Source organism: Serinus canaria, chromosome 1, assembly GCF_022539315.1.
Source record: "Serinus canaria isolate serCan28SL12 chromosome 1, serCan2020, whole genome shotgun sequence".
NCBI classification, from domain to species: domain Eukaryota; kingdom Metazoa; phylum Chordata; class Aves; order Passeriformes; family Fringillidae; genus Serinus; species Serinus canaria.
In genome coordinates this window covers 979,484-1,004,229 of record NC_066313.1, presented here as the reverse complement: position 1 = coordinate 1,004,229, position 24,746 = coordinate 979,484, and the positions used below count along the sequence as shown (strand labels likewise).

General features: G+C 52.6%; 2 protein-coding genes across 5 annotated transcripts in view; one reads left to right on the top strand and one right to left on the bottom strand.

Annotated features, from left to right (window-relative positions):
• Positions 1-255: 255 nt before the first annotated feature.
• Positions 256-14,330, top strand: PLEKHB1 (pleckstrin homology domain containing B1). Of its 2 annotated transcripts, none has more exons than XM_050972149.1 (7): positions 256-2,407; positions 3,448-3,515; positions 3,970-4,122; positions 4,970-5,072; positions 5,876-5,915; positions 6,668-6,773; positions 6,851-14,330. In XM_050972149.1, exons 2-7 carry the CDS (start codon positions 3,479-3,481, stop codon positions 6,985-6,987), a joined length of 576 nt encoding a protein of 191 aa, XP_050828106.1. In that variant the 5' UTR covers positions 256-2,407; positions 3,448-3,478; the 3' UTR covers positions 6,988-14,330. The 2 variants fall into 2 exon arrangements, with proteins under 2 accessions (XP_050828106.1, XP_050828114.1); XM_050972157.1 differs by lacking the exon at positions 256-2,407 and adding an exon at positions 2,415-2,544.
• A 789-nt stretch (positions 14,331-15,119) lies between these two features.
• Positions 15,120-24,746, bottom strand: part of RAB6A (RAB6A, member RAS oncogene family) — a 39,115-nt gene continuing 29,488 nt past the window's right edge. For all 3 annotated transcript variants that reach the window (XM_050972144.1, XM_009092707.4, XM_009092708.4), the window contains 4 exons: positions 23,749-23,860; positions 22,945-23,038; positions 17,447-17,513; positions 15,120-15,310 (listed from right to left, as the gene is read on the bottom strand). In XM_050972144.1, coding sequence (XP_050828101.1) covers positions 15,246-15,310; positions 17,447-17,513; positions 22,945-23,038; positions 23,749-23,860 — 338 coding nt within the window. In that variant the 3' untranslated portion in view covers positions 15,120-15,245. The remainder of the gene's footprint in view (positions 15,311-17,446; positions 17,514-22,944; positions 23,039-23,748; positions 23,861-24,746) is intronic.

Sequence of the window (24,746 nt, the reverse complement as noted above, 5' to 3'; positions counted from 1 at the left end):
GATCCCGGCATGCTCCGCGCTCCGCCGCCGCGGCCCGCCGCTGGCCGCCCCGCGCGAGGAGCTGTGGGTAGTGTAGTCCGCGCGGCAGGCGGGGGAAGGACATTAGGCGACAGGGCCCGGACGGGCGTGGGGCGTGCTGGGAGATGTAGTACGGCAGGGGCAGAGCCGCCGGGCATGGCGGGAGCTGTAGTTCAGTAATGCATGACGGGAGCTGTAGTCCGCGAAGGCTTATGGGAGGCAGAAGGCCGCTACAGGAATCCCACCGGGACGTGCCGGGCGGGGCCCCGCGGCCATCCGCGAGCTGATCCCGGCTCCGGGAGACCCTTCCCGGGTCGCCTGGCGGGCGTAGGGCGGCGGGCCGGGAGCCGGAGGGGAGCGGGGAGCCGCGGGGCCCGGCCTTGCCCGCCGCCCCCACGGAGCGCTGCCCCTCCTGCTCCTCGCAGCCGCCCCTGGCTCAGGCTGCTCTGGGCAGGAAAGGAGTGTTTTGGGAAGGCATGGAGAATCCCGTGGGTCGCACCCGGGGACTGACACTGCCCCCACCCCGGATCCCGCACAACAGCGGTTCCGTGTGTGTTGCTGCTGGTTTTGGGGGCGATGTGAGCTGTGAGCTGCGCTCCCTGAGCCGTGGGTGTGGAACGCCTCCCCCGGGAATCGGGGGTCCCAAGGCTCTGCTTCCCTGCCCTGGGACGGGATGGCAGACATGCCGGAGGGAACACCTCTCCTTGTGCATTTCCCCTGCAGGAACCCAGCGGCACCAAAGGGACACACGCGCTCGGCTGCAGGAAAAGGAGGCTCCGCAGGGATTTGCGGGGTTTAACCCGGTGCCCACCTGTCCCCAGGGTGGGGACGACAGGAACAGCAAGGGCTGTCCCCACGTTCAGCTCTGAACCCCCTGTGCTCCCGCCTCCACAGCGCCCTGGAATCTGGGGAGACCCCCTGTGGAAGGCAGGGATTTCCTGAGAGGTGGGAAGAGTTTTGGAAATTCCTAAAACGCGAGGCTGTGGCTGGGATGGGGGAGATTCCCAGCAGGCACCTGCAGGCAGAGCTGGAGGAAAAACAAAGCAGAGGTATCGAAGTTCGTGGATTTTATTAAACAACCCCCGGCTGCTATGGAAAACGGGGGGGAAATCCAGGATCTGGCTCTTCTAAGAGTGTATTCCCTTTCACTGGCTGGAAATAATTTCCTGGCTCTTTGGGTCACCATTTCCACTCAAATTTATCCTATTTAACATAAAAAAATCCCACCCTAGATGACAAAAAAAAAAAAACCCTATAGACCAAGCCCCCCAAATCCCAGAACAGCACTATTTCCTTCCCAAGAGGAAAACCACTATGGAAAAGTTTTGACAACAATTAATTCCAATTAATGTCTCTATGGAGAGACAGCCCAATCCAGTGGATAAATCCAAATTTCAGCCCAAAGCCCTTCCTAAGAGAACTTTTTTCCAGATTCATGGCAGGACAAAGTCTCTGGCCCAGCTGGATTTCCAAACAATTTTCCTGATTTGGGGAATATTCAGCAGCACCAGGATGTTTTGCAGCCCCACAACCAGCATGGGGGGGGATGCATAAGGCTGTGAGTGTGGGTTGAGGGGGTGATTCTCATTTCACTCCTTTGGGATCATCCACCAGGCTGCTGGATTAATTTAATTCCTTCTAGAAAAAGGAATTAAAGCCAGTGATGGAGGGAGAGGAGGGGAAAGAGTTTCACACTGAATAACGTGCTGGAATAGAAAACATATATATAAATAAATAAATATATATATACACAAATAAATAAAGTGTTGCCATGTGCTCAATAAACATCTTTTGTTAACAGCCCAGCCTCAGCTGTCGCCTGACTTGTGTCTTGACGTCCCCAAATAATCCAAACTCATGTCCCAGAGCCCCGGACCGTTCTAATTCCAGCAGAAGCCAGGACAGGCGGATTGACCCAGAGGATTGCTCACTCCACTTGGAAATTCATTTCAGACGAGCACTTTGGTGCTTAAACTCGAGTTTTTCCAGGTTTATTTTGGCACGAAACACCTCCTCAGAGCCATTCTCAGCAAAATCCTGCGTGGCCCAGGCATCGCTCCCCGTGCCCAGCTCGGTGCGGGGCAGCAGCTCCCCCCCGGACCCCCAAATTCGGGCTGAGCCCCTTCCCAAGGACACCGGCACTGCTGGATGGAAGGGGAGGAGAGAGAGCGAAAGGGGGGATTTGGGAGCTGCCGGATAAAGCACGAACATCCCCGGCGGGCAGCGGCTTTTTGGGGCTAAACCGGGGGTAAGCAGGGCTTTTCCCGGCGGGCAGCGCTGGGGATGCCGGTGCCGGACTACAGCTCCCGGCGAGCCGCGCGGGCGGGCAGAGCCGGGCGGCGGGAGCGGAGCGCAGCGCATCCCGCAGCGGCACCGCCGCCTCCGCCCGGTGAGGGATGCGCGGGGCGGCCGCGGGGGGACCGGGGCAGCGGGCATGGGGAAAGGGGCACGGAGGGACACTGCCGGGGGGCCGGGACTCAGAGCTCAGGGCTCCTGAGCGGGGAGGAACGGTGCCACGAAATGCGGGTACGGAGGGGGGAAGATGTCAGGGATGCGGGATGAGGGCAGCAGATGTGGGTAACGAGAGCTGTGAGCAGAATGGGATGAGGGTGAGTGCAGAGGGGTGGGGGTACCTGAGGGTGCCAGGGGATGGGGGTATCCACGGGCTGGGATTTCTTGGGGGATGTGGGCAGTGCAGACTGAGGGTGCCAGGGGATGGGGGTATCCACGGGCTGGGATTTCCCGGAGATGTGGCAGTACGGGTGATGGTAGCAGGGCTGCAAACTCCATGGGGACATGGGTACTCAGGGTTTCAGGCACTCGGTAATGCAGGCACAGAGGTGCCGGGGGGTGTTTGTGCCTTGCTGTGCCCCCAGAGCTGGTGGGAGGTCCTGGAGGCCATGCCAGGGTGCCGAGTTCCCATCACTGGGAGCTGGGATTCCCAGTGGATACAGGGGCCATGGCCAGAAAACTGCTCCTGCCTGCCCCTGGAGTGTTGGCTCTGCCTGGGGACCTGGGGAGCGATGACTTCATGGCCTTATTAAGGACTAATTTCCATCCAGGCAGGGAAAATAAACAAGTGTAGGTGTCGTTTAGCATGGAAAGTTACTGGGGCTGTGGGGAGGCACTGCCTGCTTTCATACATGGCCCGGATTTCTGCACTTACCTCCACGGGCCGATAATCCCTAAATCCCAATGAGATTAAGGCAAGAGGAAAGGTGGCCACAGTGCCTCCTCGGTACTTTTCCCACATGACAAAATCCCGCGTCTGCCTAGCCCCGATTAACCCGGGCGCTGAGCTCATCCCCCAGAAATACCAGGAGCAGCAAGGGTGAATCCCCATCCCTGGAGGCTGTGGGGAGGTGGGAGCCATGGGCAGAGGTGGGGATGAGGCAGGAGCTGCTGTTTTAACCCCACTGTTGTTCCCAGCCCAGCAGATCCGGCGAAGCCCGCAGCAGCCATGGCGCTGGTGAAGAGCGGTTGGCTTTGGCGCCAGAGTAAGTGCTACCCTCGAGCTTTCCAGGTTGGGAACCCCCCAAAAACACCTGGGAGGTTTGCTGGGAAGAGGTGGGGTGTGAGGGACACAAGGAGCCCCAACCTGGGCGGGTAATCCACGGCAGCAGGGAGATTGTGGCTCGGCCACTCGCGGATTTACGTCAGCGGAGAGAGGGGCTGCCTGCCATGAAAACACACACGGCTCCATGTCCGGGGCTGGATCCGCTCCCGTGCCTCGGCAGGGCAGCACCCAATGGCCTGATGGCTTTTTTGGCAGCCCTTTCCCACTTACAGCCACCTGCTCACGCTGCCCCGGATGCTCGTGCCAGGCACAGGTGTCCTGTGGGATGCAGCGGCTCCCAGGAGGGATCCAAGTGTGGGGGATGAGGTTGTGAGCGCGCTGGCCGTGTCCCACCGGGCTCACCGGGCTCCTGCACCTGCTCCCTGTCCCACCAGGCTCCATCCTGCGCCGCTGGAAGAGGAACTGGTTCGTGCTCTATCTGGATGGCAGCCTGGTTTACTACCACGACGAGACGCAGCGGGACATGGACGGCCGGATCCACATCAAGTACAGCTGCCGGGACGTGCGGATCGGCCGCGAGTGCAAAGGTGAGCTGAGCCCCTGCTCCCAACCCCACCCTGCATTCCCATCCCCATCCCACATGTGGCTGCGCCCCTCTTAAACGAGGCTCCACCTGTGCACATCCAGCAGACCCCCAAAATTACCCATTAATAACCCCCAGGCTGCCCCGTTCACCCCTCCTCGCTCCCAGCCGGGAGACGCTGGATGGTCTCTGCCGTTGCTTTTCCTGGGGGAAGGAGGGAAGGAAGGAGGAAGGAAAGAAGGAAGGAAGAACTCTCCTCCCGGTTTGTGCTTGTAACAAACAGGATCCCACGGCCCTGACTCATCGCTCACGTCTCGCACAAACAAGGGGAACAAAGCAGCAGCTTGGCGGGGCCCCGCAGCCCACGCCGCCGCACAAAGCGCCTTTCTCGGGCTGGGAGCGGCCGTGGGAGCACAATCCCACAGCTTTGTGCTCACCACACGGTCCTGCCAAGCTTCACAAGGGGGAACACACACGAGCCTCAGGGATTTAAGATTTTGCTCTTGCTGGAGCTCACGATCCCACTCCAGCATCTCCCGTTCCTACAAAATTTGGGTGCGCTCCGGCAAGTTCAAAGCAAAGGCAGCTCGGCCTCGTGGCCCTGAGCAGATTTTTGGGAGTTTGCTGCCCTTCCGTGTTCTTTCTGCCATGGGGGTGGAGGTTTCTGCCCATCAGCTCATTCCTTGTGCTGGCTTTTAACCTGTGAGAGCCTGACTGCATCCTCCACGTGGAGACGGAGCCAAAACTAAAGCCAGCAGCTCTTGTGCCAGGAGGAATGTGGAGCCAGGGGAGGCTCTGTGGGACACCTCCTTGGCCGAGGCTGGATCCCACCCCATCCCTTCCCTTCGCAGACGTGCAGCCTCCCGAGGGGAGGAGCCGCGACTGCCTGCTGACCGTGGTGCTGCGGGACGGCTCCAAGACCACGCTGTGCGCCGAGAGCGAGGACGATGCCGTGTAAGCGACTTTTCCATCCCAATTATCCCAGCCTGGAAAGGGCCCCGGCCGCAGGAAAGCCCTGTCCTGCTCCCACCACATCCCACCCTTGGCTAAACCAGCCCCCAGCCCCTGTTCTCAAACACGTTTGCAGGGCAAAAGGTGCAGGAGGAGATCTGGGGCTCTCACTGAATAATCCAGAGCCAAAAGCAGCTGGTTTTGAGCAGTCAGTCTCCTGATGGGGGAGTTTCCTCATGGATAAGAAATCCCCTCTTGGCCTGACTCAGGAGAAGAATTTTCATCATTATTTGGAAATAAAAAGTCTGAATGTGAAGGCCTCACTGGATTGAGGCAAACTTCCCTTTTTAGCACCATTTCGCTTCTATTTATTTCTAAAAAATTTATAAGTTAATTTAAAAAAAATATATAAGAATTTATTTTTTAAAATAAGAATTTTAAAAATTAGCAGTGGCAAACTTTCAGCTGAACTTGGATGGAGGGAAACGTGCTGTGGCCAAGCAGAACTTCATCAACTGACCTCAGCCGAGTGGAAATTCATCCATTATGTGTTCTTCCCCCCAAATTTAGGTGTGGTTTTCCTGCCTGCCCTTGTTTTAGCCAGGGCAATTCCCAGGCACTGCCCTGTGCCCACCCCTGTGGTGTCAGGTTCCTCCCAGCACATTCCCAATCCCAACTGTTGGCCCAGCACTCATTTAACAGGGAATTAAAGAACAGTGCCACATCCAGGGCCCCGTGGGGAGGGAGGGGACAATTCCCACCCCTCCAGCACCCACCAAAAACGAGTGCCTCTGTTTTGTTTGCAGTGCTTGGAAGATGGCTGTGCTGGAGGCTAAATCCACTCCGGTGAGGCTTTGTCCTCTGAGCAGGGACACCGTCCTGGCACGGGATTTGGGATTCAGGATTTGGGCAGGGAGAGGTTACCCCAACCCTGAGCTTGGGGGGGCTCCCCAACACCCACAGGGCAACCTCAGGACACAGGGAACAGGGTGGGGAGGGGTTGGTGCCACCACTGATGGCAGGTGACAGAGCCACGGCGACCCTGTGGACTGCTGGAGGGTGACGGGAGGAGAGTTAAGGTGACAGGGTTTTGGGGACACAGGTAAGGAGACAAGGACGCTGTTAGGGTGACAGGGACAACATTAAGGGGAACGGGGGCAGAGTTGATGTGGTGGAACACAGTTAAGGTGACAAGGTCACACAGTTAAGGTGACAGGGACAGTTAGAGGCAATAGGAGCAAAGTTGAGGTGACAGGGACACTGTTAAGGGGAATGGGGGTAGAGCTGAGGTGACAGGAACGCAGTTAATATGACAGGGACATGGGTAAGGTGACAGGGACGATATTAAGGTTATAGGGAAACAGTTAAGGGGAATGGGGACACGGTTAAGGTGACAGGGACAGGTGAAAGGAATGGGAGCAGAGTTAAGGTGGCAGGGACACTGTTAAGGTGATGGGGACACTGTTACGGTGACAAGGAAGGGGCAGAGTCAGGATGGCCTGAGCACAGGCTGTCCCCAGCCCTTGGGACCGCTGGGATTGCCCACCCAAGGGCCCCAGGGGGAGCTGACCCCACACTCCCGCCATGCCCTGCTGCAGGTGCACGTGTACGACCCCTACGACGACGACTACTACCAGACGGTGCCCCTGGACTCCCACCAGGCTGCCTACATCAGCTCCGGCCACTACGGCCACCAGTACGGAGGTGGGTGGCCCGGTGGCCCCGGGGAGGGGTGGCCAGGGCCGTACCCCCCCCCGCTGACAGCCCTTTTTCCCCGGCAGCTCCCGGGGTGACCCACGTCATCGTGCGCGAGGATCCCTACCGCGTCTCCGGGGACCAGATGGCCCTGGGGCTGCTGGCCGGGGCCGCCACCGGCGCCGCCCTGGGCTCCTTCATGTGGATGCCCTGCTGGTTTTAGCGGCCGCCAGGCTGGGCCACGGCCCCCCTGCGCTCCCCAGCCCTGCCTTGGAACCTGCCCTGAGCCCCCCAGCCTCCCCAGGACACCCCGGGGACAGACTCCCGCACACGGCCCGCTCCCAGCCCCAGCTTCTGCATTAAAGAACCCCCAGGTGCTTCAGAGCCCCCCAGACCCACTCCAGAACCCCACTGCACCCCATTCCCGTCGGCAAAGATTCACTGGGCCATTGGCAGAGCTTCCCCATCCCAAACCTCCACAGGGAGCTGGCTGCAGAAATTCTGGGTTAGGGAGAAGGGGGAAAGTTTAGTTTTTTAAATTTAATTTGGGGGGAAGTGGCTGGATCTTTTTTGGCTGGGTGAACCCCACAATGCAGAGGCTTTTTAAGGACTTTGTCTGGGAAAGCTCCAGCACCAGAGGGCACAACAGGGATGCTCAAGAGGTGGGTAAAAGATTAAGGAGGATGAAAACCTTTGCAGGATTTCCACCCCTTTCCAACATGCACTAGTCCCCTGGGCCTGGCCAAGTTGGAGAAATGGTGCAAAACCATCAGGAACTGAAGTTAAATCATTGGGAACGAGGCTGAGAGGAGCCCAGGGAATATCCCAACCTCTCCAGCCGAGTGGGAGGAACACACAGCATCCTCAGTTTCACTCTGATTTTTGGGATGGGGAGAAGGGCAGCTCTCCATGGGGACTAGGGAGCCTTTCTGGCAGCCAAGCCGGGATCTTCACAGCAGGGATTTGGGATTGAGGGGGGACACACCAGGGACAAAGCCCTGGTCTTGCCAGGGGACAAGCAACAGCTCAGGGTTTTGGTTGGGCAATGGAAGAGGTGAGGCACAGCTGCCAAGTGTCGCTCCTAGAGCCAGGATGGTATCCTGGAACTGTGATTGACATTGAATTTAGGAATTACAAACCCCACAGCTGGATAGAAAACCACCAGTGACACCAGCACCCCAGCCTGCTCCTGCCTTTAGAGCCTGGGTCAGTTCATCCCTGTGCCCATCAGGGGATTGGGATATCCCAACACACCATCCTCATCCTCTCCTGCATTCCCTACCTCCCTCCTGCTGTGCACCCGCTCCTGGAAAAGGGAAAAAAAATTAAAAAAACCTCTTTGAAGTCTAATAAAGGCAGTGAAAAACCAGCCCTGGCCTGAGGGTGAGTGAGGATGAGGAGGGAACGCTCAGTCTCAGCCACCTCCGGGGGTGGGAAGGATTGTGTCCCCCAGGAGAGCTGCCCAGGGGTGTCACCAGCTCCCCTTGGCCTCCCTGCCTTTCCAGCTGGGAGCTCTGGGGTCGCACCTCCAGCCTCTCTGTGTGTGGCACAGTGGGACACAGAAGGGACAAAGCTGCCCTAAAAATCCTGCTCCTGTGCAAGAGAACCACCATTTGTGCTGGCAGAGCAGCTCCTTCCTCTGCATCACACATTCATGGGATGAGGCAGGGCTGCTTGGGAAGGGCCCAGCACAGGGTCAGGCAGTGCCAGCCCCACGAGGGTGGCTGAACACAATCCCTGGCTCTGCTGGATGTGCAAAGCAGGAGCCACGCCTGGCTCCCAGCTCCTAAGGCAGGCATTCAGCCCCTCCATGCCTCTGCTAATTCCAGCACAAAGCCCAGCTCCCAAGGGCTGGAGAAGAGAAGGATCCAGCCCCACACACCCCCTGCATCCTCATTCCTGTGCCTGTGACCCTGCAGCGCTCACTCACCGGCACCTCCCCGTGGCACTGCCACTCCTGGGCCACTGATCCAGCCCCCATGGCTACTCCTGCTGCAGGGCTGGGCACGGGAGTGAAACAGCTCCTGTGACACAGGGCCAGGTCCCCATTTCCAACCTGTGACAAGTCCCAGCTGTGTGTGCTGGCATCCCAAAATCCCCGTGTGCCAGGCTGATCCTCCAGTGTGAGAGGGGAGATCCTGCCCCTGAGCCCAGGTGAGACCCCGCCTGGAGAGCTGCCACAGCCCTGGGGACACAGCAGCAGCAGCACCTGGAGCTGCTGGAGAGAGCCCAGAGAAGGCTCCAGAGCTGCTCCAGGGCTGGAGCCAGGCTGGGAGAGCTGGGGGTGCTCACCTGGAGAGGAGAAGGCTCCAGGGAGAGCTCAGAGCCCTTGCTCCCTGAAGGAGCTCCAGGAGGGCTGGAGAGGGACTGGGGACAAGGCATGGAGAGACAGACACAGCGAATGGCTTCCCACTGCCAGAGGGCAGGGATGGATGGGATACTGGGAAGCTTTTCTGGTCCACCTGTGCCAAGGCCTCACCACCCTCACAGAGAAGAATTTTACTCTAATATCTCATTTACCAATCCAATATCCATTTTATGGTTCATGGGCCAATGTACATAATCCCAGGCGAGATACACTGGGAGATGGAAAGAGCTGGAAACTTGTTACCAATAGCAACATGACCTAGAAACAGTCTGTCCTTCTCATGCCACGTCCAGCTACTGACCTGCAAAAGATCCTTTTCCAGAGCTCAGACACCCATGCTCCTCATCCCTGCAGTACCTGGACATCCTGGAACTGTTCCTGCTTCTCTCCTGCTGCGCTGGTCTCCCACAGATCCAGGGACATGGAGCAATCCAGGCAAGGACAGTGCTGGAGCAGCCTCCAGCAGCAATTCCCGGGGTCTTCATGCTGCTGGTGGCAGGCAGGCCCTGCACTAGGAGCTAAATGAAGCAGCAATTAAATATGATACAAATAATTTTGGAAGCACAAACAATTGATCCACAGCCCACAGAAGTACCTGGCTTGGCCTGCTGCACTCAGCAGGGGCTTCCCAGGAGCTCGTGGTGCCTGAGTGGCACTGAGTAGGAGCAGAGGGACAAGGAGTGCTGAGGGACAGGGATCAGGGCTGACCTGCTCCATTCCCAGCTCCCACCCAGACTCGCAGCACTCCTCTCTCCCAGCAGGGAGAGCTGCTGAAGCTCCAAAGCTCTGAACAACTCCAAAACCTCTCGGAAAAACGGGACCAGCAGTAAGTAGCAGGCACGAGCCATTAAAGCCCATTATGCCCACAAACCACCTGGAAAATGAATCCCACAATATTCCAAGGCACAGGAGTCAGCTGGGGGCCACCTGACCCTTGCTGGGCTCCAAAATCACTTCTCTGGAAATCGAGCAGCTCAGGAAATGTCAGATCAAACCTCCAGTTTCCATACAGCCCCCCCCCTTCCCAAGCTGGGGTAAGCACAGGAAAGGTCAGTGCCAAACCACCAGTGCTGGGAGCATGGATAAATCCCATTTTCTTCCTTCCCTGCACTGTACCCGAGGAGCCACTGGCTGTGGGAGAGAGACTTCAGTGCTTTAATTAGCAATAACTTTAATCAAGCCTTTAATAACATCCTCGTTCCAGACGTGCTCTCCGGGTGGCCGACAGTGAGCACTCAAAATGGCTCTAATTTATATCCAAACCCTCAGAAACAGGTGGCAAGCCTGGAAAATTCGATTTGGGAACAGCACCAGCAGGGCAGAGCTGTAGGACAGCAGGAGCATCATCACCCAGCTGCCTGCAGCCCTTCCCTACCCCTCATCTTCCCGGGAAGGGCAGAGCTGCAATTCCACAGGAGTTTAATTCCCAACATCAATGGGAGCCCAGCCTTTCCAGCATCCATCTGGGCAGTCAGCTCCATTCTGCTCCTACAAGAGGATCCTAAATATTTTATAAAAAGACACGTTTGATTTCACCAGGTGCTCGGACCAGGGTGGGGATGGGGAAAATGGTTAAAGAGGGGGGAAAATAAAATCGGTATTTTTGCCAATTGATGAAAAATCCCTTAAACTGATGAAAAAACAATTCCACCGGTGAAAGCCCAAGCCCAGCAAGCCTGGAAAGGCAGAGGGAGAGCAGCAGAGGAGGAGGCAGCGCAGATGGGAGGGAGAGGCTGCTCCGAGGTCCGGCTGTTTGCAGCTGCCTCCCTGACTGCGGGAGCGCCGGCAGCCGGTGCCGCAGCCTGCCCGCCCATTTATCTTCCTTCGGGGCTGGGACATGCCCAGCATGGAAAAAGGTGCTGCTGCCGCAGGTAGGGAGAGCCCTTGCACTTTGATTGCTGAGGATTCGGGCGCTGGAAGCAGATCTGCAGCGAGGGGACGGCTCGGCTGCCGCAGCAGCTCTGCAGATGCTGCCAGGTGGATGCTGAGGCTCCTCCAGCCTGGAAAAATCGGGGCTGATCCCAGCAGCGAGCAAAGAAGCCATCAGCACCCTCCAACCCGAGGCAGACAATCCCTCCTGGATTTTGGAGCCAGGCTGGGAGAGGGAGCTCGACCCAGTGCAGACACGAGCGAGCGGCCAGGAGCACCCTCCAGAGCTGGTGGTGCCCCCCACCCAATCCCTGCTCCACAGCAGCTCCGTCCCTGCAGCTCAATCCAGAACCCCTTCACCAGAGGGGAGCTGGGAATTGGGATAGCAGTGGGAGGTGAGAGTCCCAAGGCTACCCACGGCAGCAGCCAGGAGGGATCGAGGAGGTGAAGGTGGTGTTTGCAGAGGCTCCCACCCAGGGCAGCACCTGGAGGTGTCAGCTACAAGGAACAGAAGCTCCCCCAGTGACAAAAGCCTTCTCCAGGAACTTGTCCCCCCACACAACTGTTCCCATAGCCCTAGTTCCACCACTACCTTCCAGTTTCACAGCCCTTTTATTCACGGTCCTTTTAACAGTGAAGAGCTGGATCAGGAGACCGAAGTTTGGGCACACACAAACCCAGTTAATTCCCCTTCCCTACTGGATGGGTCTTGGAGCAACCTGGGCTAGGGGAAGGTGTCCCTGCCCTTGGCAGTGGGTGGCACTGGATGGTCTTTAAGGTCCCTTCCAACCCACCCATGCTGTGACTGCAGGATCCTCTCCCTCAGGAAAGCAGAGGGTAACTCACCACAGAGCATCAGTTACTCACCTCCCCGGCCCCGCAGACCCGGCTGCCGTCTCCAGCAGGAAGGAGGCTCGAGGAGAATCCTGCCCAGGGAAGCTGGGCTCGCTGCACCCGTGTCCCAGGGAGCTGAGGCAGTGCTGAGGCCGCACAAGGTGCCTTTGGGAAGGGAGCAGAGGCAGCAGCTGGATGCAAGGAGCGGGAAGGGAGCAGAAAGGCACAGCTCAGCCAGCAGAGGCCAGGCTCCATCCCCGGCATCGCTCCTGGCGCGCTGGAAACAATGGCAGAGACAGCGCAGCAACAACAAACACAGCCCCACACACCTTCCCCGTGCCACAGAGCCCCCCAAAACTCCTCCTGCAGCACCTCAGCCCCCCCCAGGAGCTGCTCCTCCCGCCTGCGCTGCGCTGCACGTGCTGAGAGAAGAGACCCAGAGCTTTCCAATGAGACAGGTATTTATTTAGTTCAAGCACTAAGGATTTGTTCTCTTGTTGTTGTTGGTTCATATTATCAAACAGAGCTGAGGTACCAGTGACATTCCAACATGAAGAAAAGGAACCTTTTTTTTCCCCTTACACAATTTCTTCAACTACTTTTATCAAGACAAAACGTGAGGCATGGAATAGCTGCATGATGGATTGTACAACGAGCAAGCCAGAGCGGGGAGGAGAAAAGAAACGGAGCCGAGACCTTCACTCAGAAAATTGCACAAAAATCAGCACTAAGAACATCTGTTCCCATGGTTCCACTGGCCACACCCATGGAGAAAAAGAAATTTAAAATCTAAAACCTGACAGACGGATGGAGCAAAAAAAACCAAACCAAACCAAACCAAACCAAACCAAAAAAAATTAATATAAAGACCACGTTGCTCCTGTGCTCACCTTGGAAGTGTGCTTTCTCTGGAGAGCTGGGACGAGGACAGGAGTGAGCCCTGTTAAGCACAGGCTATCAGCAAGGACATGCACTGAACGTACCTGGCTGTGCTCCTGCAGCCCCCTGGCCGTGCTGAACACGGAGCTGTGGGAATGCTGCTCTCCAGACCTTTGTTTCCAGTGACTTATGGACAAACCTGCTCTCAGGTCTTCCAGGAAAAGCGTCCAGGCTGCTGGTCCATCACAGCCCGTATGGGTTAAGCCAGCTCCTTAAATCCAGTGCTTAAAGCTTGGGACTGTGGGAAGCAGAGGGGGCTGGTTCTATCAGAAGCAAGGAAAAAAAAGGATATGCTTGTGGGGAACAGCCAAATGAGGACCAACAGAAGCTGCACGGAGAACCAAAAGAGAAAAAAGCAAACCAAAGCAAAGGAAGAAGCAGCAGGATGAAGCATTTCAGCACGGTTAAGAACAGTACAACAAAGGAAAAGCAGCCAGGTTTCCTTCCCCCAGAGAGTTTCTTTTAAATAAAGAATGATCCTTTGTCACATATCATTGATGTTTATTTCAAGACATGCCACGTCAAAAAAATTCGCCTTTAATATTGCATTAGAAAAGCACTTTTACATCTCGTTCTGCCTTTAAGTTATTGTTGTGCAGAGTTGCTAGAAACCCAGGGCAGGGCATGAGCCTGGCATTCACCTCAGGAATGAAGAATTCCAACTCTTTTATGCCCGCTTCCTGGGGAAAGTGGTGGTGAGGACGATTCCCTTCCTCTCCCCCAGGTGGTTATTTTAGGTGGTAGAGAGAGGGGCAGAAGAGAACCAAGGAGGAGCCTGAATATTCCCTTGCAATTGTCCATTTACTTCGCAATCGCAACACAGACTCGAGAATTCCTTCCTGCACTGTAACTCGGCCAGAGTCGCCCAGCAAACAATGTATTTACAATTGTGTTTATTAACTTACACAGCAACTTCACAATGACTAGTAAAGATTAAAAGGGTGCACTTCTAGTGTGTTTCATTCCGTGTTTCTCGGGTAGCTACATCTCGCAACATCAGCAAAGCTCTACACAGATTCCTCAGCCAAAGGAAAACAACAAAATCAGCACTGGAAGGAGTAAAAAAAAATTAAAGCCGAGAAATAAATATCAAAGAAAAAAAGGGTTAATCGTGAGCCTAATTCCGTAGAAAACTAAATTACTAATTATTTAACCAAACTATACAGCTCTAGAGAACCAAACTAAACCAACTTGGAAGACTGAACATAAAAATTAAAAAAAAAAAAAAAGAGCTAAAAAATAAAGGCATAAATCTGCATAATCAGAAGTTGGTTTCCATCCTACTCAAGTCCCTCCCTTTCCATCTAAGATGCCTCAACTAGGATTCTGTAGGATCAAAGTAAACACCCCTTCCCCACCGACCTATGCCCACGCTCTGGAAAAGCGAGTGCCATTCCCCCTCTGCTGGGGCAGCCAGCTGCTCTTCCCTCTTTCTCCCAAATTTCCAAGGTTTCAATCGGCTTTGGCAGGTTTTAGGGCCAGTCCTGATTTCAATATTTCCCCTAAAAAAACAAAGAAGCAAAATGCTTTCCTCTTCCAAACAGCCGAACTGTTACGTTCCCATCTCTTGGGCAGTAATAATTCACTTCATTGGTGTTCTACTTAAAAAAGGACAAAAATAAAAAAAAAGCTCTGAAAACTCATTTTGCACTCGAAACATTATTTCCCTGTTTCCTGCAAGTGTTTTGCTAATGCACATCCACCTTTTCCTTCCCCCCCAAATCCTCCAGAAGCCACTCATCCCAAAGAGCCCGTCCATATTTCCCAGTAATGCTTCCTTGGAAACGTGTCCCCGCTGCCTCGGCGAGAATTCCCAGCTCCAGCAGCCAGCAGTGTCCAACCCCTGCTAAGGCCAGGCTGGGTCTGGACACCAGGCAGACTCGCAATTAAGAGCTTGGGGTTAATTTGTGTTTAGTTATCAAGGATAAGCCTTCGACCCTCGGCATCTGCCGCCTCCCCCTGTGATTCCGCCTGCTGTCTACGCATTCCCAGTTTCTGAGAGAAATTCCAATGGGTCAGATTTGCAAGCCTTCTTCTGCACATACATCTCATCTAGGTCCAATTCCAAACTTACTCAGTTGCCATCATTTCAAAGTGCAATATCATAACATATTAAAAAAGGAACAAATATTAAGAAATTGTACCTATTTTTTTTGTTTGGATTTTCTTCTCTTTTTGTTTTTTTTGCTTTTGTTTTTTTTTTTAAAGTTATACCTAGAATATGGTGGAATATTTTGGCTTTTTTTTTTTCGTATAAATAATGAAGACACTGACATTTTGTTGGTGTGTGTGTGTGGGGGGTGTGTGCTTGTGAAGCTAAAGATCATCTCCACGAGACAGCCAGCGATGATGAACTGCGATACGTTATTACGGAAAGGGGAAGGTTCAAGCCAATATTCACACTGCAGTCAATGAAGAGGACAGGGAGGGAAAGCAGTGATGTTCTGGAGAAAGGTGGAAGCCACATGGTATTAGCAGGAACAGCCTCCTTCACTGACAGGCTGCTCTTGAGGCTTTTCCAGTTTTATGTCAATCACTGGAAGGAGGAGGTTAAGGCCAACAGATCTCCAACTCTGTTTCCCTACCAAGAACGAGAATTTGAATGGCATTTTCAGCGCTTCCCGCTGAAATGCTTGGAAAGACCAGCTCCAAACCAAAGGTTTCTCACCCGCCCCTCCTGCACTAGCACTGGAACATGAAACTTGCAGCAGAAACAATGTCAGACCCCAATGTTTGTGTCTAACCAGACCCCAGCAATCCCACCGGTCTCTTGCTGTGGGAAGTCAAGACGCATGGATCCACTGAAAGGTCTAATCGCCGCTTCTGCAGAACCACAGAATCACTCAGCTTGGAAGAGCCCTCTGAGATCTCCAAGACCACCTGCTCCCCCAGCACTGACAAGGCCACCAGCATCTCACGTCCCCCCGTGCCATATCCACTGGCTTCAAATCCCTCTGGGAATGGGGGCTCCACCAGTTCCTGGGCACCACTGCACACCGCCCACCCCCAGAGCTCCAGCTGTGCCACCCTGACCCCCTCACCAATCCCTGCTCAGTTAAACCTCTCTGCTCCCCCCAGCAGCCAGCACAGCCCTGCCACCAGCCTGAATTCCCCCTTCCAGTGACAGTTGATGTCCCACAAGGTCACTGCAGAGCTGGCTGCTCACAGCCCACCTGTGATAAGCGACTCCCTCTGCAGCAGTGCTTGAATTCCCAGTGGATGCCCTCCAGCTACAGCCTCACAAGCCTTTCCCAGGAGGAGCTTTGAATGCTAATCCCCAGCTCAGAGCTGTTCACCACAAGTCTCCAGCGTTCCCCTTATCACAGAACACAGAGGCAAAGAGATCACACAGCTGGTACTTCCAACTTATTTCTTTAGGGGGTTGAAGCTGCTTTTTAAAGAGGTCTGGAGAAAATAAACTTGGAAATGGGAACAGAAGACAGGCAATTCATCTCCAATGTTTGGTCCACTTGGCTGATTTAAAGCTTAAAGTGTGTTTAAGTTGGAGATGCTTGACATGAGCCTTGCCAGCTTCATCTCAGAGCATGAATGGGTCAAGATCCTTGAACCCTCCATGTTTTGCAGAAGTGCCCCCGTTAATCCTAATGCAGCTGCCTGGGAGAGAGGATCCCATCCATCCCTGCTATCTGCAGGCTGCAGGAAGCCCAATTCCCAGTGCCCTAAATGCACTCCCATTTAGGGACTGCTGATCAAACTCCCTGCCACAGCCCCTGCCTGTGCACTCTACCCACCCTCATTAATAAAGATTGTCGTTCATTAACCTTTTGGGGACCTGCATAGTGAAATATTTCTGATCGCTCAAGTCCCTGTCACACAAAGCCTGTGCCTCAGCAGCTGCAATCCCCAGCTTCCCAAACCCTTCTTTTCCCCACAAATCGGATGCTCTGACAGAATTTCAGCGCCAGGCTTGTCCCACTCCCACAGTTCCTGGGATCTCCTTCCTCCAAGGCACAATTTCTCCTCTATTTACCAGCTCCATGATCCCTGCTGCAAATAAAACCAGCAACCCTGGAAAAACAGCTCTTCCAAGCACACCCACCTGGCCAGGTCAGTGATTCCAGTGTAGCCATACTGCTTTCCAAGCCTTTTCCACCCCTCATGCCACCTGCTTTCCCTTGGCTGAGACTGAGCCCATCAGTTCAGTCTTCTCCCTCCCATCACAGAGATGCTGCCTGTGGTCCCAGGCTGCCCTGGGAGGTTATGGGATCTCCATCCTTGGAGATTTCCCAAGTTTCCCTGAACGTGACCTGGAGGAACTGGCTCAGTTTATGAGTCACCCTTGCTTTGAGCCGGAGGATCAGAGAAGGGCCTTCAGAGGTCCTTTCCAGGACCAGCTTGGTTTTGGATTCTGTCAGTCAGGTCTGCAAGAACCACAGGGGTTTTTGTTCAGACCTCTTTGCAGCTGTTTTCTCCCATCTTCCACACATTCAAACACCAAGCAAGGAATCCTTCTGGATCACCATTCCTTCCCCTGCTGCTTCCACCCTCAGCACCCCTGCTCCCAGCCTTCCAACCCACCAATCCTCCTTCCTCAGCTCGCAGGTTACTTGCCCCTATTCCCCCTCTCTTTGGGATGTCCAGGAGCCGAGCGAGGGCTGCAGAGGATTTTCCTGGTGCAGGGTAATGCCTGGCACAGGCACTGAAAGGATACTGTCTTCTCTACTTTTGTCTTGTGTGCTTTCCATCCCAGGCAAGGCAGCTGCCACACGTCGGAAAAGCTGCAAAGAACCACACAGGGAACAGATGAAAACAACGGCTCCCCTCGGCTGAGACAGTTCAAACAATGATTCAACACATCCCCCAGCACTATTTACACTGCTCAGCCCCAAAATCCTGACACCAAATATAACCTTTATTCCTAGAAAAGGGCAAAGCACAGCTCTTGTTAGTGGAGATCAGAGAGCAGCGTGCAGCAAACCTCCTGCAACTTCTCTGCAAACAGGATGGATGGGATCCAGCATTTCACCCCACACCTGCCACGGATGTCCACAGACCCCAACTACCTCCCCAGGGCAGGTGGGAATTAGATTTTCACACCTCCCCAGAGGATTTCAGAGGAGCATGGACATGCTGATGAAGGCAAACACACCATCCAGGAGCCTGTCACTGCATCAGCCCAGCTGACACACATGGAAGAGTGTCAAAAAATGGGATGCATGGAAAGGATTTCTCCCAAGCCTCACCTACCTGTGGCTCAAGCTCCTATGGAACAGACAAAGGAATGCAGCCAAACCGAATCCTCAGTTTGGTGCCCATGGTTTTCCTATGTCCACATTCGGGGCATAAAGCACAGAGCAAAGGCATCCAAAGCCTCCCACTTGAACACCACCTCCAGTTTCCCAACAAGTTCTGAGCTCCAAACCCTCCTCACGGTTTTATTCTACTTGAAGGAGGCAAGATGGAACAGGACCGATTCCCCTCCTGCAATTCCTACCTCTGCCCCTGAGGTTCAGACTGGTAACTCCCACCACACGACTTCTCCTGGGCCCTCTGGGTGAGGACCCTGTAGAATATGCAGGAGAAGTGCCTTGAATCCAGCTGCCTGTCCCCCCTGCCCAGGATGTTGTCCCTCCATCACGTGTTCCCAGTGCATCCCCGGATCCTGCGGGTCTGACGTCAGGCCTGGCGTGTTCCACTGCTGCACGCCGTTCTGCCTCTCCTCAAATGACACAAAGCTAAACCACTTATTCCCAGTGACCCATTTTCCACAGAAAACCCAGCCAAGGCACTGCCAGCCTGTTTACATCAGAGATGTGGGTACCCGACCAGCCCCGCGGGTCCCTGCCCAAGGGCTTTCCCCACTCGGGCTCCCAGCGTCCCAGTGATGCTCCCACCATCCTAAGGTGACTTTGTTGGCTTGACAGCCCCTTCCAAGCTCACCACGAGCAAGCCCCCAGGTCTGTCTGGGATCTTTCTTGGCAGGAATGTGGCTCACACTGGAATCTGAGCCAAGGATGGGTCTGACAAGTCGGGGACTCGATGTAACTCCCTAATTTCAGACAACAGTTCCAAAGCAAAAACCTTAGTACACCCCTCTCTGTGTTTCTCTGGACCTTTGCCATTAACCTGGACCTTCCAGCCTCCCTGAAAACCTCAGGGAAATCCTCACAGGCCAACCAGGAAGTAACAAATTCCAGATGCTAAACTTTACCTGAACGAAAGCAGGAATGCCCAGACAGAGGAAGGGTGAGGAGTCTTTAAAAAATCCTCAGCTGATGAAACCAACTGGAATTCCTGCATTTAAACCACACTGCTGACAGAAAGGCTATTTAAAATACAGTAATCCTTTCTTTACATTAAGACCAGGAATAAAATGATGCTTTTAGCAGTATTTCTCCCCTAAATTATCAGACTAAAAATAGGAATTTGGCAACTAAGAAAAATCAACTTTATTTCTTATTAACCTTCTGCTTATCAGCCCCAGCATATGTGAATAAATCCAATTAGGGAAACTTCCTGATGGTTGGAAAGCAGCCTTCCCACAGGGCCCTCAGAGCTTCCTGGTGCTGTCAGCCCCGAGCCAGTGTGTGTCTGTACACACATGTACATGTTTAAATGTTTGTGTGGGTATAAAAACACAAGTATTGATGAGCATCCAGGACTTTTTTTCCAAGGCAGGAGTTAAATGCAGCAGCTGAAAGACTAAAAGCCACACAAACTCTCTTTCAGCGCTCAACTCTGCAATCTGCTTCCTGATAGAAACTCTGGAAAGAAGCCTCATCTCTCACCATCAGTTTCAAGTCATTTGCCAAGCTGTGCCTTTCCTGCTATTCCAGCCAAAAAATCCCAACAGATCAGGGTCACAAAGGACTGCAGGCATAAACCAGTTTTCAGCCACACTCCAGCAGCAATATGGACAGGACGGGAAGATCACTGTCCGGATGGAAAGGCTGGGCAAGAAACCTGTTCCCCAACGCAAGGCAAACAAAAATCTCTCCCTAATTCTCATTCTCTGCAACTCTGAGGGTAATTCTTGCCCATCAGATGGGTAAGAATCAGAAGACAGGAGAAAGAGCCCAGCTCTGTGAGAACAGGGTCACAGAGGGGCTGTGCTCAGAGAGCTGCAGCCGTGAGAAAGTTCTTTTGCCAAGGACCACATTCATCCCTGGCTCTTCCAGGGCCAGCATGGAGTGTGCCAGGTACTGCTGGAGGGAGCAATTGAAGGGCTCTCCCTCCCCTCTCTTTCTACAAGACAGCAAAATGAACCCTGACATATTCTGGGCATGAAATCCAGAGACTAACAATAAGATTCCCTGCAATACAGAGTGCCGAGACAGAGCAGGAATCGCAAAGTCTTTTAAAGCTTATTCAGGGCTGACAGAATGAATCAGAGACTACAGTTCTCTGCATTAAAAGGAGCAAGTTATCTACTTCTCTTCTCCAGCTTAAGGCTCCCCTGGCAATCAGTCTTTGCAGGATCCAAAAGCCAGTCTTTTCCCCTCTGCTGCATTGGTTTAACCCCACAATAACACTACCAGTGCTTTTATTCCCTAATATCCACTCATTTTTCCTTCAACACTCCCTGCCCAAAGCCAGAAGAGGAACAGTAAGTGTGAAGGACCTTGGGGACTGCAAATAGCTCTGCAGTCACAGATACAACAGCAACCAGCAGTGAGGTGCCATCCTCAGAACTCTTCCCTTTCCTGACACAGGGAATGGCAGGAAAAGCCTGGCAGCAGCACCATCCCCTCTGCCTCTCTGCTGGTAGAAGATCCTGGCACAGGAATAGCTGCAGAAGATCCTGACACTGGAATAGCTGCTGTTGGAAGAACAGAGCATCTCACCTACTGGGGTCCCAGCACAAAGGCAGGCCCTCTGGATCTGCAGCACAGCTGCAGGGAGCTGGAGGCAGTGCCCATCCCTCTTATCTCTTCCAGCAGAAAAGGATGAACCAGAAGCTAAAAGCAGCACCAAAGGACAAAAGTGCCCTGGATTCCCACTGAGGAGGAGCAGCTGCAAGAGTCACAGCCATTCCCTCCTCGAGCAGGACAAGAAACTCAGCTGTATCTGGATGAAAATTCTGTATGAAGATCAACTGAGACAGTGACTGTTCTGCAGGATCAGAATATATTGTGGAGAGAAGTTATCGGTTATGGGAAGGTCAAATTTGCATTCAGCTTATTAAGGATTTTACACAGGTTATGGGAAGGGGATCCATTCTGCAATTGTACTTTGCCATTTCACTGGGAGAGAATTTATTACTAAGTTATAAAATAAATTCATACCATTTAGCAGAGAAGCTGCAAGGAAATAGGGAGCTATCCAAGCAGTGGTATTAAAGGTCTTATCCTCTGATAATTGCTTAAACAACTGCTTATTAAACTAATAAAAAAATGAGAGTTACAAATATTCTAGAATAGAGAATAGCTTTGAAATCCTTGAGAATCCCAGTCTGCACCTGCAACACATGGATCAACACTTGTAAGAAAAATCCATTTTTAATTCTTTTTGAATATCTATTCATGTCTGTGCACACCATCAAATCCTCAGGGTTCCAGCTGGCCCTGAAAGCCACAACTCCCTCACAGGCTTAGCTACAGAACCTGTTGGAAATGTGGCAGGGCACAGAAACTCCCTCAAGGAAAGAGGGAGTGTAGAGCTCCTCCATCATCATCATCATCATCATCATCACTCCTCTCAGTGAGGCAACTGCTCTCAGTGCACACCCCCAGGTCTAAGCACTCATTAAGGATTGCAGCACAGAATCCAAACCTTAATTACCAGGCAGCCTCTGTTGTGGCAGGATAATTGGGGGACCCTGGAAGCCAGCACATCCATGGTGGGTGATGCAGTGAAACAGCTCTGAGTTAACACTGCTATAATTATCCCATTATATAGGGAATCATTTTGCTACTTAGAGGCAAAGTCAAGGGACATTTTAATAACAGACTCCTTAGTCCTGTGTAGAACATGAAGTAGTTTATAATCCTATTTTATTACTCCTGGTACCCTTCTGCACAGAAACCATTTGTGTAACTACATGTATAAGATATATGAGGAATGTCATCCATACACACAGAATCCCTGATGGTTTGGGTGGGAAGGCACCTTAAAGGTCACCCAGATCCACTCCCTGCCATGGGCAGGGACACCTCCCACTGTCCCAGGCTGCTCCAAGCCCTGTCCAACCTGGCCTTGGGCACTGCCAGGGATCCAGGGGCAGCCCCAGCTGCCCTGGGCACCTGTGCCAGGGCTTGCCACCCTCCCAGGAAACAATTCCTGCTCAATATGAACTCTAAAGCTATTCTGTTAATTTGAAGCCATTCCTGTGTCCTGTCCCTCCATGCCTTGTCCCCCGTCCCTCTCCAGCTCTCCTGGAGCCCCTTCAGGCCCTGCAAGGGCTCTGAGCTCTCCCTGGAACCTTCTCCTCTCCAGGTGAGCACCCCCAGCTCTCCCAGCCTGGCTCCAGCCCTGGTGTCTCCTCTGGACTCTCTCCAGCAGCTCCAGGTCCTTCTATTCCTGAGGGACAGGGAGCTGAGCAGAGCATTCCACACAGGTGTGTTTGTTCTGTGGAGATACCCATGAATTTATGCCTTCTCCAGGACTGAATTTAAAGAGCCACAGCTCATCTCAGGATATAAACCCTTATTTTTTTTCTGCAGCCCCATCAGTTCAAAAGACCTTTCACTGCTTTCCCCAATTCAAAAGCAACTCATCATCTTTTAGAAATAAATAGCTCTGGCTGTCCAGGAACATTTGCTGGCACTTCCAGTGCCTTCCAACAGAGTGGGAACAGCAGTTGCTCTGTCTCCCTGTGCACTGGGAGCATTTTAAGCCATCACGCTCCTCCTTCCCTGGTTTGTTTCATTCACTGAACAGAACCACAAACAGTCCTCAGACCTGTGCTTCCCCAGCTTTGTGTCTCACTCTCAGTCCAAACAGCAAATCTGGATTATCAAAAGCCCAGGAAGGTGTGATCCTGTACTCACAAAGCTTCTTCCATAACTCCCCTGTTATTTAAGGGAAAGGAAGTCCCAAATCATGTGATGCAAGGCCAGAGATCCTTCAGAACCTCAGCCAAAAATTCAGCTCTGAGGTGCTGCTTGCTGTGTGTGGACTACAATTCCCACTGCCCCCTTTGCCAAGGCTTCCCAAGATCCAGGGAAGTGCTCCTCCCACAAGGAGGGTGTGTTACCTGCAGCCACTCACCTGTTTTACATTGTATCCTGCTTTTGCACTAGTTTCAATGAACATTACATTCAACTCTTTGGCTTTCCTTTCTCCTTCCTCAATGGACACTTGTCTGGGGAAGAAAACACAGAGTTAGGGGGAAACAAAACCTCATAAAACCCAAACCTGGACAAATACTTTAATAATTAAGATTTATTAGGCTTTAAAAAAAGCCTTTATGTGCTTTATCTGAAAGTACTTAAAGGTGGGGTTTTTTCCTGCATGGAATCTACAGCTACTGACAGGTATCACCACTTCACTTCCAGGGCACACCCAAGCAGAACTCAGCATTCCAGCAGAAAAGCCAAGTGTTCAGCCCCAAATCCCTGCCCAGGAAGCTGTGCTTTTATGTTTGAACAATCAGCAATCACAGTCCCAAAATAATCATCACAACCAAACTATTTTCACAGAGGTCCAAGTGTAACCGCCTCATTTGCGAGGGATTTTGTCCCATTTTTCCCTGGATATGTGTTCCACCCATTAAACAGAACATTATTAGGAACAAATATTTGTAACCAGTTTATTAATTCACTAGTGTGGGCTGTAGTGAACAATCCCTTCTCTCCTGACATCTGTACAAGCTGGTGATGGTTTTTCAACTCATTCACAGCCCTGTGACGGAAATTTGGCTTAGCCAAAAGAAGGAGGGTTTAAAATTGAGATTTCTCTAGTCACAGCCATCTCCAGATAAAAAAAATACATTACAATATACTCCTTAAAACAAGAGCAAACAGCAGCAGAGTAAGAAAAGCAGGATTTGAAAGCTGGATGATTGCCCCTTACCTCTTATCTGCTAGATCTGTTTTATTTCCCACCAGCATGATGATGACATCGCTGCCCCGTTCCGTTCTGACGTCATCGATCCACTTTGTGGTTTGCTGGAAGGAGTTTACATCTATCAGAGAACAGTGGAGAGGGTTATCACTGCAGGTGTCCCTCACAGCTCACCAGAACACATCTGCACTTGGAAAGAAAAGCTTCACTTTCTGTGGAGTCGGCGGAGGAGGGTGATGAAGAATCAGCGAGTGGAACCCTGAATCTCCCCCACTAAAGGACACGGAGGCTCTGGCATTGATTTCAGATGGGCAAGTGCCTCTTTACAGGTGGGTTCAAAGCCCCAGAGGGAACTGAGTCCATCTATAATTTGGTTTTGACAGCACTTAAAATGAAAAGTCTTATCACTGCGTCCCTCATTTTTCAGTTCAACATGAAGTATTTTCTGTCGGGAGTGGGGATTAATTTTCGCACTCTATGCTGCTCATGGCTTGTGCACCTACAGTTCTCAAAAATCCTCAATCCCAGCCTTGCATTATGTACACTTGAATCAATCACATTTTATTTTCTCTAGGGAATCCCAGGGTTATACAACACAACAGCAACTCCCATGGCACTGAACACTTGCCTTCAAAACAATTCCTAAATCTTTGCATAAAACCAGAAGCAGAAATTTAACCTCTTCACAGGCACTTCATGCTACACCCTTAAAAGCTGCAAGGTAAGAATTCCAGACTCTGTGGTGCTTGAGAAGTTGCATCCCACAGGGAAAAAGGAGTTGGAGGGAAGCTGCCACAGAGCTCAGCATTTGCCAGTTAGTGACACAAAGAGCATCTGAGCAGCCAAAGTAGTACTTGAAAAGGAAGGGGGGCCTCTGCAGCAGTTCTTGAAAAGTATTGATTTTTTTTTAATGGTTTCTACTGCAAAGTAATATATTGCATGCTAGACAGCCAAGACTTGATCACTTGCCAGTGTCTTAATTCCCTTTACTGCTTGGCAATATTGAA

Excerpts from the sequence above, each read along its gene's own strand:
- PLEKHB1 (XM_050972149.1), top strand. The coding sequence starts at position 3,479 with ATGGCGCTGGTGAAGAGCGGTTGGCTTTGGCGCCAGA. Across the intron at positions 4,123-4,969 it reads GATCGGCCGCGAGTGCAAAG|ACGTGCAGCCTCCCGAGGGG; the intron begins GTGAGCTGAGCC and ends TTCCCTTCGCAG. Across the intron at positions 5,073-5,875 it reads GAGAGCGAGGACGATGCCGT|TGCTTGGAAGATGGCTGTGC; the intron begins GTAAGCGACTTT and ends TTTTGTTTGCAG.